Raw genomic sequence first — 14,639 nt, 5'->3', positions numbered from 1 at the left:
AACCTGAACCACGCGCCACAGCAAGAAAGCACGCTGCGTCAGGAGAGGCTTGCAAAACCTTTACCTTACATTTGCCATATAGTTAGCTGTTTGGTGTAACAAAATACCCCCCCCCCCCCCCCCAAGGATTTTCTGTCACTAGCACGTATGGCTTGTTCTGCTTTACAGCTAATGGTTTTCTATTAATTCCCCTTTCCTAATTTTTCTGAGTACTGAACTGCAGGAGGAAGCAGGCACTGAGGACAGGTTGCATTTCTTTGATTTCCAGAGGAATTCCATATTGCGGATTGAGGAAGGTGTTCAAATACAAGTCATGCACCTAGATGAAGTTCATAGGTTTAATGGAACTTTTGACCTCCTATTCCAGATGCATTTTTCTCATTGAGTTTAGTATTTGGTTAGGAACATTCCAGCATTGTTAAATGGCAGGTTTTGATTTATTTTTTTCTTCTAATACTTTATTCTTACCTGCATCCGCTGAAACAGATCTTCAATATTCTGAAGTGACATAAGTGCTAGACTTGATCCTGGCTTATTTTTTTCATCCAGCAGTCACAGAAGAGAATTTTAGAAATAGCACGCTGAAGCCAGTGTAACCACTTACTGCCTTCAATGTATATTGAGCTTCAACGTGAAGGAAGACAGACTGCCTAATGTTTTAGTCATACACTTATTTACAGAACTGTTATTTGGAGCAAAAAGGCAGGTGATGATTTTACTGTTAAAGCTTGATAGCAACTAAAGTGACATAAAATAGCTGTGAAGGCATTCTCAAAACATCTGCTTAAATGTAGCTCTTGCAGACTTCAATAGCCCCACTTTTATCTCCATCTCTTCCTCTCCTTTCCCCTCGTACTGCTCCCAGAATGGTCTTTATTCGGTGCTGTAGCCTCAACTCCAAGAGAACAACTAAGCAAGTGATCATGTTCACGACTCAGGCCCACTTTTAATAAATGATCTCCCAGCCCACTTGTGATGTCTCATTCCCAAAGTTGAAAAGAGAAAAGAAATCCTGTATCCACACAGCCCTAAACAGCGTTGAACATAGGTATCCATCTGCAGTTTCTGACGCTCACCAAGTTCATGGCTGTGAGTTTGACAGCTGCAGTGGCTTACAAGCCCCTGCTGCTAGTTTATTGATTTGCTGAGACTGAATAAGGGGAAGCCAATGTATGGTTTAATGCTTTGAGGACCGGCTTTTGGTTTGTGCTTTTAGTGGAAAAATCCTGTAAACTGAAACAGTCACTACTGCTTCAAGGAAAAGCTGTGATTGGAAGAGATCGACCACAGCCCATCCTGTCTTCTACCAACTGTGCTTCTGTTCCACAGCGATGGAAATATTACAAAGCAACAGAGTCCATATGCATGAGTTAACATGTGAAGAATACGTTGGTACTTAATATTTGCTGTGCAGGTTGCTAATAAAATCTAATGGCTATATAAGGAAAGCAACAACACTTACCTTCCTCTTTAGGTAGGAATTAGGTACTACCTAAAACTGTTTTGATCAAGCGTCAGTTAACACTTAAGATCTGTATCTGAAAATAGGTATTTTATACTTACATGCCTAAATCGAACGATTGACTACCTTCTTTTCCCTACTGGGGTAATACTCGTGTTTGCAAAGGCTCACTTACTCCAGTTTCCTCCTTGAACCTGAGAACATTCACCACCAGTACGGGCGTGGGAACTAAGTTATTTCAAAAAGCTCCTTGCATCCTTTTGATATCATACATGCAACAAAGAAATTACGTTCCACTACCACTAACATTGCATCCCTACAGGCAGCCAAACAGCACTATAACGCATTTTGCACAAAACCTATGCAAACTGGAATCCTCATTACCCCACAAGAAATAAAGGAGTGGTACATGCGGATTTTCAGTTGATAAAGCAACAAAATATCATAATGCATTACCCATGTTTTAACATTTTTATTTTAGAAAGTGAACATATCCATTAAAAAAGAAAATGCATGGAGTTAAAAAAAGTAAACATAAAACTAATGACAAATTTGCAATAACATAAAATTATTTTACCTAGTGAGTCCCAACAATCATTAAATACACTTCCACCACAGAGAAGTTTTACTTCATTATATTATCAGTCTCTTGATTAGGTACACAAGACAACACTTTCCAGTAATTACCTAGTCATTAGAAGGACCAACTTCAGGAATCACTGAATAATAAAATACATCATGAACAAATATTTTCATACCACCTGGGAGGCAACCTAATATACATATGTCAACAAGGTACATCTTTGTGAGGTATTACAGTACATGGGAACCGTTCCCTTTGCTTTCTAATGAATATATTCTCCTGTCAGCAGCTCCACCAGCAAGCCAGCCATAGACTCTGTTGCCAGTTTCCAAACCCCAACAACTTCCCTCAGAGATTTTCTTTCTGTAACAGATTACACAAGTCAGGATGAATGAAGATGTGAGTCGGGGAAAACAGGGAGGCTGAAAAGAAAAGGTCATCTACTCTTCCAGACGAGCACTAGAAGATTTCAAATCAGAAGCTTCAGCTTCTCGAGAACGTTTAATACCTCCCCTAGCTTGAGCTTTGCCATGTGTGGTGAAGTGAAAGCATGGGGCAAGATAATTCCAAAAGTCAATGAAGTAATTTCCAAAATAAGGAAATCATCTCTCACATTTAACCAAAGTACACTACAAAAGCCTTAAGACACAGCTGCTCCGATGTAACCCATTTGTAGTATTAAACAGACTGAGGAGGGGAAATATCAAAGTAGTTTTGCCCATGCAGTCTTCAAGATGAATATATTTGTCTTAGGCGTAAACAAAAAGAATCTCTTCCTCGCACTCTTGCATTGCCATCTCCAAAGACATCTCTCTCCCCACTTCCAAAAAAAAGGAGCTTCTACACATCTGGTCCACCATTGTCCTTTCCAGGACAGCCAAAAAATAAATCCTGTAGCTGTTCCATCCCGAGCCTGCAGCCTTTTACACTATACTCCAGAAAGGCTCTCTCAGACCCCTGGGCCCGGATTAACCAGAGCTCAGCAACAGAGGACCCCAACTACAGGCTCTCAAGAGCCCGGCAGGATTTCCTGCTTGAAGGCTGCTAAGACAGACAGACTGGGTTCAAAGATGACGAACTCCTAAGTTCACCTACCATTCAAATTATTTGGGAAGAAACTAAGAAGAAAAAAATATTTTTAGGAACATTCAGGTTCTATGCAAAGGAACTTACCTGCTTTTTCATATTTGCTATACAACCGGTTTTTCACTGTCTTGTTTTTCCTCAGAGTCTTCATCAGATCCTGAAAAGGAAGACAAGAATGCAATTAGATAATGACAGAAGAAGAAGGAAAAAAAGAAAAAGAAAAAGAGAAAAAGAGAAAAAGAGAAAAAGAGAAAAAGAGAAAAAGAGAAAAAGAGAAAAAGAGAAAAAGAGAAAAAAAGGAGAAAAAAAGAAGAAAAAAAGAAGAAAAAGAAAAAAGAAAAAGAAAAAGAAAAAAGAAAAAGACAAAAAGAAAAAGACAAAAAGAAAAAAGAAAAAAAAAGAAAAAAGAAAAAAAAAGCAAAAAAAAGGCAAAAAGCAGACTACCACTTGTAATGGCTTATCAGAAGGCAATTCAAAGCAACTATTTCCCATAAAAATATTTACTTTTTATTTTAGTTTTCTTATCTTTTCAGACATTTCATATTGAAGGTTTTTTTTAACAGTTATCAAACCCAAAACCCAGCACTGGGGTCATTCTTGAAATACCTACCCTGTCAACGGATTCAGTTAGCAAGTGCTCCAAGTTCTCACTACAACACACTCGGAACAATCAACTCCGCAACTGCCCACTGACAAGCAGATTTTCCCACTTGCTACATCCTGCCCTTTGGAAGACAACTTCAGAAGACACTTTCAAAGCAGTCAGAAATACTGCTTTACAAGTTAATAGTTTCTGTATCTAGTGTTCTGGCAAGACATTGTCTCACTCTAAGCCAGAAACCAGACAGCTCCCTCTGCCTCTCCCTGCCCAGTTCTCTTCTCCTCATCCCCTGCCTGCTCGCAGCCCTCTGGTTTAAAGCCCAGGGCTTTAAACAAAGCCCTGGAAGGCCCCAAAAAGAAAGCTTAGCTGGTCACGGGGCCACGTGCCCAGAGACAGCTCCTGCTGGAGGCACTGCTTCGCAGGAAGGTGGCTTGATGGATCAGTCGTTTCAGGGACAGCAAGAAGATACCAAGCAAGCAGGGTGAGCAGCGCTGACCCGCCGTTCTGGAGATCCAATCCAAGCCACAGATGTCTCTGCCCGCATCTGAGGTGGCGGTCAGTCCTTGCGGCAGTCAGCCCTTGTCAGGGATGACTGAGGAATTTATCAGCCCATGCATTTCACCATACATGTCACGGGCAGTTTAAATGAGACTCCCACAGGAGGAAAAAAAAAAAGGTGAGTGAAGAAGTGTCTTTGATAAAATGCCTGGGAGACTTACTTGGACTTCCGCTATCAATTTAAAGCTGAACTATGGACCCACATTCCCTCTCACAAAGAACTAAAAAAAGACAACAACGATGTTTTAAGTGGTTTTTTTGGCCAAACTACTCTGAAGTCCTTTCCTTTCTTGGAATAGCATACCTGCCTTTCATTTTGAAGCTCAAATTGTACAGAAACTGTAGAAATTTACTCTTTCCAGGATGATTTTCCACTCACTCCCTCCAGAATGATTACTTGGCAACCAAGTCTAATGTTGAAGATGAAGGGTCAACCGATATAAAGAAGTGGATGGAAAAGGGTATGGTCCTGGACATGTGCATCTTCAAGGAAGACATAAAAAGATAAATATGCTGAAAATTCCAACAGAGCCTGTTTTAAATGTCACCTCCTGACAGCAAAGATTTGTTTTTAGACATGTTGCCATGTCAGCAGAGGGGTTTATTCCTCTCTGCGTGATCATAGGGAATAGTTTATCTCTAAATATTTTTCCAATCAGTATGTAAGGCAAATTGACCAAAAATTGCTCTCTTAGAATAATCCATCGTTTGTCTTATCTGAAAGAAATGCAGAATTTTGAAGAAAATATTTTTAATTGTGAGCTATTTTTACTGTACATCATCTAACAGTTTCAGAATACTTTGTGACTACCAGTGCGTGTGTTTTAGTTCAAATATATTCATTTGACCGTTTCTTTTGCTCCTCATACCCATTGAGGGTGCTTAAACAAATTTACTTGGCAGTTAGGGCAGACTAGGAGAAGGCACGTGAGCTGTTACTGAAACCCAGGTGACAAGCAGCCATTCGATAATCTGAAAGAAATGGCACAGTCATATACCTGTAGTCACCACACACATGCTGAGGCATGATAGCTCACTGCACGTGCAACATTGACCCAGCCAAACTGCCAAGGACAACACGCTGGCTCCACTTACACTTCCTCTCACGCTGTATATTCTATCACCAAAAAAAAATCCCAGGCTGAATCCAGTATAATACTCCCAACCATTATTCCTCGAGATAGACTCACAGCTTTAACTAAAATACATTTTCCCTTTGAATCATTAGTTATACTCAACATATTGTCTTAATGCTTTGTCATCCCTAGATGGAGCTCTAAGTCATTCATTATGCCAAGACGTTCAGCAACCATAGAGACAGCCATTAAACTGAAAAATATCACCAACGTGTATAACTCTATAATGCAAGATAGGCAAACATATCTGTAGCAATTGGCAGATATTAATATTTTAAATATTTGCATAATACAGCACAGCTTTACAGAAGAGATTTACATTTCAGGGTAAAAAGACTGACATAGGATTTGGGGGTTCACGCTGTGTCCTCAAATAACTCAAATCCACTCAACCCATAAAGAAATTACTCATTTCTTCGAAACGCCTGCAAACACATTCTTAAATCTTGCAGTATTTCCATTTAGTTTTTGGCTTACTTGGCTTATACCTCAACTAGAACAAAGCACATGATATGCAGAGTTAAGATGTTGATTAACACTCACCCTCAGTTTAATATACCCACACACCTAGCCTTTTTATACAGAGAGGGCTGCTTCTTTTTGTTATGAAATAGGAAAAGAGACTGACTGAAATTTCAGTTTGCTTTAGAGCAGTTTCAGGTTCACTGTCTATCCTAAGATACTGTAAAGCTCCAAGTTTAGGCTGGATTCAATAGTGCATTGCTGCATAAACACTATTGCTAGCAGATAAGAGATCACAGAATATCTCAAGTTGAAAGGGACCCATAAGGATCATCGATGGCAGAAACAAACAATAACCGCCTCCTTTCAGTTGCAGTACCATTTTCTTTCAGACTTACCTTGTTTTTAACACCTTCAGGGCATGTCAGAAGTCCCAATAACTACATGTATTGTAATTCATCTGATAGGTAGTAACTAAACTGAATTACTGAATAAATAAGAATCTTTTTTTTTTAGGATTGTAAAGTACACTTTTCATTTAAATAGGAAAAAAAATTTTTTTCCCTTCACCCTTGCCCCACCTTACCCTCTGAAGGGGGTGAAATATGCAGGAGTTTAATGTCAATACGAAAAATCATTCACTATGCGAATGTAACTACCTGCTACAGATTCAGGAGGAGAATAGAACTGCCCATCAGAGAGGACTCCTGGGTGAAGAAGAGCTGCTCGTTCAGAAGCATCCTGTGCTATCAAAAATCCTAAAAGGAAAAAGAAACAAACCCACAAATCCTCAATGCTATCACACAGCATCTTAAAGATCAAGTATTGATGAAGAATCTTAGAGTGATGTATTATATTAGCATTCCTAACAAGTTACTTCTATAAATCTCTCAGACGTTAACTTAACATTTATGTCTTCTATATAACTTCAAGCAGCTAAGGAGACACACTCCAGCAAAACAGAGGTACTGTACACATGAGTTAAGGAATCCTTCCTTCTACTACGTGTGATTGCATGATTAGGATGCCACATGTAAATTCATCAATATTCACTGGCTAACTAAAACTCTGAAATACATTTTTAATGATCAGTGAGCCGCCACGCATAACCAAATAAATTATTTTCTCACTTTGCCACTATAAGAATCCTCATTAACGGCCTGCTTTCACCTACCTGTCGCAACATGCCTAGTTACTCCAACCTTCAACTCCTTTTGGCTCAATTTCATCTAAAATCAGGAATCATTGATTTGGAAATTACATGGGGCTACTCTGGTGCGTTTAATACAGGATGAAAATAAAAAAAGGGGGGGTTGGGAGAGAAGCTAATTCATTTCACCCTTACTGCCATCAACAGGTCTTCTGATAATAACAGGGCAAAGACGGCATTTTTAGATCAACATAAGGTTACTGAACTTCCATCCTTTACTCTCTGCCACATGAAGACTGATGGCAGGGGGGGAAGCGGGGAAGAAAACCTTGATGTTTTTATTGAATCAGGAGAGCTATCTGACGTAGCCAGCAGTTACTAAAAAAATCTCTTTCCAACTCAAACTATTATTTCTACATGCCAATTTATCTTAATTAACCAGTTCGAAGTCTCCAAAGAAGACATCTATTTTACTTATATTTCCACTCTGTCCAAAAGAGGAAGGTCAGTCTCCATACTTAACAATGAGTCACAAGATACTAGAAAACACATACTGGTTGGATTTTAGCTTTAAATCCTGCTCACAGAAGGAAACTTTTAGAGCTGGAAATCTTCCTCAGTGGAAAGACAGTTTTGCCCTTTTTTCTTTTTTTTTTTTTTTAAAAAGTTACAGACAAAACATCTTCAAATTATGAGCACTGATGCATTAGGCAGAAAATTGCTGTGGTGGGCTTTTTTTTCGTTGGTTGGGTCTTTTTAAAACAAAACAGTATGAGGGGGAAAAAGTCATCTTCCACTCCCGCTAGAGATAGGAGAGAAAAATACCTGGTCAAAAAGCAAAAACTTAAAATCTGTTTTCGTTATCTGCCTCAGATTTAAAAGCAAATAAGGCACTATATAAGTACAACCACACAACACAATCCAAACATGCCTATCATTTGTCTGACTTAATTGTTTAAAATCAGCATTTTCCAGTGAAACCTCATCTTTTTTGGAAATACGCAGAGTTCAACTAAAAAGCATATATTTCTAAATAAATACCATCTATTTCAAACTCAGTAGGAATGAAGAAAAAAGTGCCATTGAATCCCACAGGGATTTAGCAATAATATCTCAATTTTATGAATCTGATCATCAAGTATTTACGTGTGTATGTATGAAATACTTTCTTTGTCTACGAATATTCGGTACCAAAAAAAATGCAAAAGTCTCTGAACTGGTTAGATTTCTTATCCATTGAGATAAAAGTGTGATGCAGCTATATTTCCTCACCCTCCTCAAAAGAGGAAAAAAAAAAAGTTACCCTAAGTTTCCCTTTCTCTAGAAAAAACCCAGTGTACTCATTTAACCAACTTCTTTCTTGGAGTGGTAGAAAAGAAGAGGGAAGGGATCACAGTAGAAAGGCTGCATTTCAGAGCACTAAAAAAACTGAGGCATCTATGCCCACGTAAAGCTTTTGTTTTTACCTAACAGGCAAACATGCCCTTCCAACAGAGTTTCAGACTGTATTCAGGTAATGATGCACAAATAACAGGTTCACTGTTCCTGCTGTTGAAACTAACAAAACGTCTGTAGCAGAAATCTATGCTTTCTTTTCCTCACCACTCAAGCAATATTCTCTTTCAACTAAATCAGTGGGTTTCCTCCGCTTAGCTGAATACATTGAGTGTCAGATGACCCACTGCCTCATCTTGAAGAGGCTGAAATTCCTACTTGCTCTGGTCTCTTTCTGTCTGTGCATGAAGCAGACTCTCCACAATACTTCTTTGCTTTCCCTTTTCCACCTCAAAATAAGAATTAGTGACATTGAGTTAGTTATCCTGTTTACTCTTTCTAAAAGAGGAACCAAACACTTATTCTATGCATTACCCAGAAAATAAAATTTTATAAGCCCGAGTCAGTTAAATTTTCATGTCTTAAGCATACAAAATTACATACATTCCTACGTGCTGGACAAATTGCTGATCTGGCCCTTGTCACTTTTAACTTTGCCTCCCTAAATTAACTAAAAACTCACTTATTTGAAGGCATATGTTGCTTTCCAGAAAAAAGAAAAATTATGACATATGATTCAGTTTTTCCCACAGCTCTTCAAATTTTGAGAAGCTGAAAGAAGCATTCTTCTGCCAGATAACATGGGATCAAATGTTGCCGACTGCAGCAATTGAGGGGAAATATCAAAAGCTTACTGTTTTCTTCTTCAGCTTCTTGTGGTAACACTTTAAAGTCCAAGAACCAAGTTTCAATCCAGGCAAGTATGAAGGATATGATGGGCAGCACGTAGCCAAAAGCACCCTGTGAGAACAGCTTGAAGGAAACAAAACCACACAACATTACAGAAATTACTCTGAAGAATCTTGCTTTCAAGAAAACAACAAAGTAAAACAAACATTTGATTAGAATAGATACCTGTGAAATAATAACTTTTGCTAATAAAAAGGCACTGGTCACTGCTGTTGTAAACTGAAAGAGACAGGGTAAGAACAGTTAAGACTAATAAATGGATTTACTTTCTCATTTTTGCCATTATCAATCAGTTGCAACTTTAAATATTTACCAACAACAGCAAGATCTTAGATTAATACAACATAACAAGTATGATATAATTAACTTAAAGTGCTATTAAAATACCCTCCTTAATAAAGATAACTTTTAATACAGACATCTTCAAATGTTGATTTCCACACAGCAGAGAGCATCTGTGTAGCATCTAAAGTGCCTGAGTTACATAAATTGTAATCTCACTGTATAGTGAAGATGCAGTATTTTATTCACCAAGTCCCTTAAAAAAATATCTGTGTATTTGGGGAAAAGCAAACAGCAATTGCTCCAAATGCTTTTCACTACCATCCAAATCAAAAGATCCATTTCAAATAACAAAATATCTTTGCAGGAGTAAATTTGAATTAATATTTTAATTCACGTACTGATATTGTGAAAAATGAATCACTTTGAAGACTTGATACTCCCTGACATATTTAAAAAATGGCAGGCTGCATAAAATGTCTGGAAAAAAAAAAAAAGCAGTGGACAAGTACTGTTCACTTAAGCAAGGCTTCTAACTCTTTTAGCGCATTTGGGTCTAGCAATTCTTTAAATAAGAAGAACTACCTAACTAGCTTCTGGTAAGCACAGGCAGGATTTTAAGATTAATGGCTTCTGCAAAACCTTCAATGAAGCTTTATATATCTAATTGCTTACTACCATGATGGGTTCACTCTCACCACCTCACAAACAACTGCATCAAGTTGGAGGATGTCATTGGAAGAAATACTCTAAAGCTACACAACTAAGAGTAAGGGATTTTGAGAGACGTGCACTTAAACACAATCAGAGCAGCAGTTACTATTATGTATGTGTTTTTGCCATGCTAATAACACACTTTCAAAAAAATTATGGCATGTAATCTCAGACTACTAAACAAACTGCATGTTACTCACTTGAAGAAAGTTATACACAAATACATTCTACTTGCACCTACCACAGTGTAAGGGGAAAAAAAGTCTAAGATTTACAACCCACTAAGCCAGCAATATGCCTATTGTATTACAATCTATAGTATTGACTGGTGGAAGTATGAATTTGTCATGAAGTTTTGCATTCTTTCTCATCCACACAGTCCAGCTGCATTAAAGATATTTTCTCCAGTCCACTGTGGTTGCTTACAGTTCTCAAGAACTTCCTTTCTAAGAAGGGATGCATATTCAACATTTTGTACGGGAGCACGAAGCAATACAGGTGCTAGTGCTCAATGGGTGGCACCTAAAACTCTGAAAAGCTAAGAATGTGGGAGTTAATGGACAGCTGGATCTCTGGTACAATAATGCCAATTCTGTTTGAATACAGTTCACTATTTCAAATGAAAATACATTTTAAACATTAATTAACAAATCAGAGGTAACAAACAGTTACGACTAGCCATCCATACTGGATTCAAAATAAGTCTTCAATTTGTATTAACATGATACCTAATAAGGACGACAGTCACTGTGCTATTGAATTCTTGTCTTTAGGCTGAAAATATTCCAGAACAGAAGTTTTTAATCTGTTACTGTACAGCGAATTTTTATATATAGCATCAAGATGATTCCTAACATACAAGCGTTAAGAGGCATCTAAAATTTTGTCTGTCGGATCCATTCTAGTTGAAACTCCATTATGCTTGGCTACTACTCACAGCTATTGCCCACCAATGGCGCAGTCTGCACATTGCATATGCAAGTATTAACACCTTAAATCGAAAGACTGCCAGTAGCTATAGAGAAAGGAAAAAAATATTTGTTGGTTAATTCAGAACACAGAAGAACCACAAGATTCTCAGCTCACTGAAAATACTAACTGCTTACAGAACAACTTAAAACAGGACAATCTAAGTTCTGTTATTCAGAAACAAATTTGAATGTGTGCTTATAAAACAGAAACAGAACATAATTTCCCATTTGTAAAGCAAATGGCACCACTCACATGCCTGCATAGGCTCAAATATGCAAGCATGTGCAATTCCACAAATAAGTTAGAAACATAAGAAAGCTACACAAAGTATGTTCATGATCATTTTACCTGACTGGAATCTAAGCAGTTAAATCTAGATGCAGTTAATTCAGCAAATACCTTGAGCATCACTGTCCACCTCACTGATCTTAGTGGTGTGCTACTGCACAAGAATATCATTAAAAACTGTAAAGACTTCACAAATGTAATCAGAAAATGGAAAGAATTTTTAAAAACAATTTTCTACTTACTAAATTCTTAGTATTTATTAAAATATTAACGTTGCAACAATCCATTATTCTTTATGGAGATGCCTGCAATAGCAAGCCGTTCCAAATATTCTGCAGTAAAGAAAGGTAAGTTATGGTATTTCTAGGCCAGAAAATGAAATCAATAGCAGACAAGATTTCTGAATCAGGGACCCTAACCCTCAATTTCCCTGTTTATTCTTTGATATTAGATTGCGTTCAACTTCTTTTAAAGGATGTGTTCAGAATCTAAAAAATGTGAAACAAATGCTTAAAAATGAAGAGAAATCAAGGACAGACATGGCCAGAGCTATAATGAACCCATTTAATCTTATGCAAATATATACATTTCAGTGATGTGTAGCAGAAACAGAAGAAATCCTGTATAAGCCCACAAATCATTTTGCAGAATTCACTGACCTAGTTCCTGCCCAGGGAATAAAAGTCTATTAGTTTGCATTACATGTTTTTAACCCTTGGTTCAACTACAGGGCAAAACAATTTCCAGAACATCAACATTTACAGAACATAAAATTTTTTGCTTTCTGCAATAAGGTATATCATGGAGAACCTGCTAGCAAAATAATGAGAGAGAAAGGGAGAAGTAGCATAGTTTGCTAGCTTATGAAATTTGTGTATTCGGTACCTCATTCCATTTGACTAAGCAAATGGTCCAATGCAGAAGCAGGGATGGATTTTTACACCAGTTTCAAAGAGAGATTCTGGATATAGGCATCAATATAAAATGACTGATACCAAACCAACCCATCTCTGCCAGGCAAACAAATTAATGATCTTGCAAAAACATGGGGCCCTTTAGAAGAACCGTAAAGAAACAGCTTTTACTTCAAGATCAGTAACTCGGTCTATGCAGTGCAAAATGCATTGCAACTCCAGAGCTACAGTGCTGCTGAAACACAGAGAAATTTCCTAATGTAGTAGAGTTCCTCCCATGTGCCTAAGGTGCTTATACATAGTAATGGACAATCATACTTCATGTCATCTGTTTTTAGTACAACGTTAAAAAAAAACACGTTTGAGTTAAAATACACAAATCTGAAAAAACCCTGACCTATACAGGCCAATCTGGGAACAAGTCTCTCCTCACTGCAACTGACTTATTTCTGCGGAAGGACAAAAACGTCAGTTTAAACAAAATAATTTTACAGTTGGAGGACTATTGGTCTTGTCCTCTTAATGAATGATCTTTATGTTACCTCAGTCTCACATTCTTGACTGAGTTTTTCATCTGCTTTTCCATGCCTCTCAAAGCAGAAGATGCAATTTGAGTGTGCCTGAGCATTGCTACCCACAGGGTCCATGAGCCTGCTGCCAAAGCAGGACTGGGCAACTCCTAGACAGGTGAAATTTGGCACAAGTCCTTCCGGTTTAAATTATCAAGAAAGATCAACCCTTTCCCAGGACTCAAACTAGGGAACATCTGCAGGAGGAGGAACGTGGGAAAACTATACTTTTGCTGCTTTTCTTCTTTCTTTTTTTTTTTTTAAAGAACACTTACAAATATATCAAAATATGAAGAAGAGTAGTCATATTGGAGGACTTCTTTCTCTAAGGTAGTCTCAATGCCTCCTTTTACCTACAAAGAAACAGCAACACACACAGCTTTAGAACAGAAGTTACTGAAGCCAAAACACACAAATATCTGAAGGGTGAAATTAATAGTTCTCCACTGATGTACAAAAAGGTCATTAAACTAAGAACATACATGCTAAGGACATATATGCTAAGAATGTCAATTTCAAGATTAGTGTCCTTATTTGTTTTTCATTATTATATACAATTTTCAAAGTGAAAATGTTTAGGATTATCATCTGGCCTATGCAAGCTAAGTTTCAGACTGTCCCAAAACAACAGCAAACAAGTTGTCGAAGGAAGAAGAAATGATTAAATGTAAGGCGTGTTACACAAATTCACAGAGCATTTTGTGTCTCATAAGGAGGATCAAAACAGCTGATCAAAAAGCCACCCAGAAACTAGCTCTAGTTAGTCACGTTAGCAAATAAGAAACAAAACACTAACTGAATTTGTACTCCAGATCTTTTCCTTATCAGCATACATACTATTTGTTTTAAGAGGGTTGAGCAAAAAAAACTCACTGTAAAAAACCACAGAAGCTGCAACTATTAGACCATTCTCCCACAAATAACTAACGCCCAAGTTTAATTCTTTCATTTGCTTGAAGGGATTCAAAATTACATCTTCCTTAGCCACTGTGTTTCTTTCCAGTGGAAGAATTCATCACTTTTCTGTTCAAACTGGGTTAGTAAGGAAATCATTTAGGATGTACTGGGTCAGAGAGTGTGAGGAGTATATACCTTAGTTGGGAGCGAAAAACCTTAGTGCCCATATCCTATTGTTTTTAATATTAAATTCAATAATTAAGCACTGCATGAAATGGTTATGTAAAGCACTGGAAAAGTACATCAACAGAAGGCTTTAATATTGAGTATGACTACTATTAGCCCTTTAGAGAAAGGCGGTACCAAAGCAGGCCAACAACATAGGCTCACCATCTCAAAACACTGCAGTCTAGACACTTCCACACTTTTCCCAACTATACTGCTGGACAGTATTTTCCTGAGACTATTCACCCCAACACCAAATTTCTTCTATTTCTTCTCTCCCTCCCCTCTATGGCTACCTGGCAAAAAAATTTCTACATATAGCTTCCCCTGGGTTGCTCTACTGCATCAGGTGTGATCATCTGTTTCCAGCATATATAAGGAAGACCAACTTCCCCGCCTCCAAGCTGTTCACTGCGTGGCTGTATGAGCACCATGTTAACGTAAGGATGAGCAGAGAACCATGACAGCCTTGATTCAGGGGTTGCTCAAACTGCCA

The 14,639-nt window shown here is 37.8% G+C and overlaps 1 protein-coding gene across 7 annotated transcripts in view; it reads right to left on the bottom strand.

Moving 5' to 3' along the window:
- Positions 1-3,218: 3,218 nt before the first annotated feature.
- Positions 3,219-14,639, bottom strand: part of STARD3NL (STARD3 N-terminal like) — a 34,724-nt gene continuing 23,303 nt past the window's right edge. For 4 of the 7 annotated variants that reach the window (XM_087767922.1, XM_087767948.1, XM_087767930.1 and 1 more), the window contains 6 exons: positions 13,297-13,374; positions 11,216-11,293; positions 9,448-9,501; positions 9,228-9,345; positions 6,548-6,646; positions 3,219-3,288 (listed from right to left, as the gene is read on the bottom strand). In XM_087767922.1, the coding sequence (XP_087624048.1) occupies positions 3,236-3,288; positions 6,548-6,646; positions 9,228-9,345; positions 9,448-9,501; positions 11,216-11,293; positions 13,297-13,374 (480 nt within the window). In that variant the 3' untranslated portion in view covers positions 3,219-3,235. The remainder of the gene's footprint in view (positions 3,289-6,547; positions 6,647-9,227; positions 9,346-9,447; positions 9,502-11,215; positions 11,294-13,296; positions 13,375-14,639) is intronic. The other 3 variants (XM_087767958.1, XM_087767964.1, XM_087767972.1) reach the window with 3 other exon arrangements.

This window comes from Nipponia nippon, unplaced genomic scaffold, assembly GCF_047370975.1.
Source record: "Nipponia nippon isolate SJK-2023a ecotype South Korea unplaced genomic scaffold, ASM4737097v1 scaffold_1, whole genome shotgun sequence".
Lineage (NCBI taxonomy): Eukaryota > Metazoa > Chordata > Aves > Pelecaniformes > Threskiornithidae > Nipponia > Nipponia nippon.
Note: the sequence above shows the minus strand (reverse complement) of the source record. Positions and strands in the feature narration are given on the sequence as shown.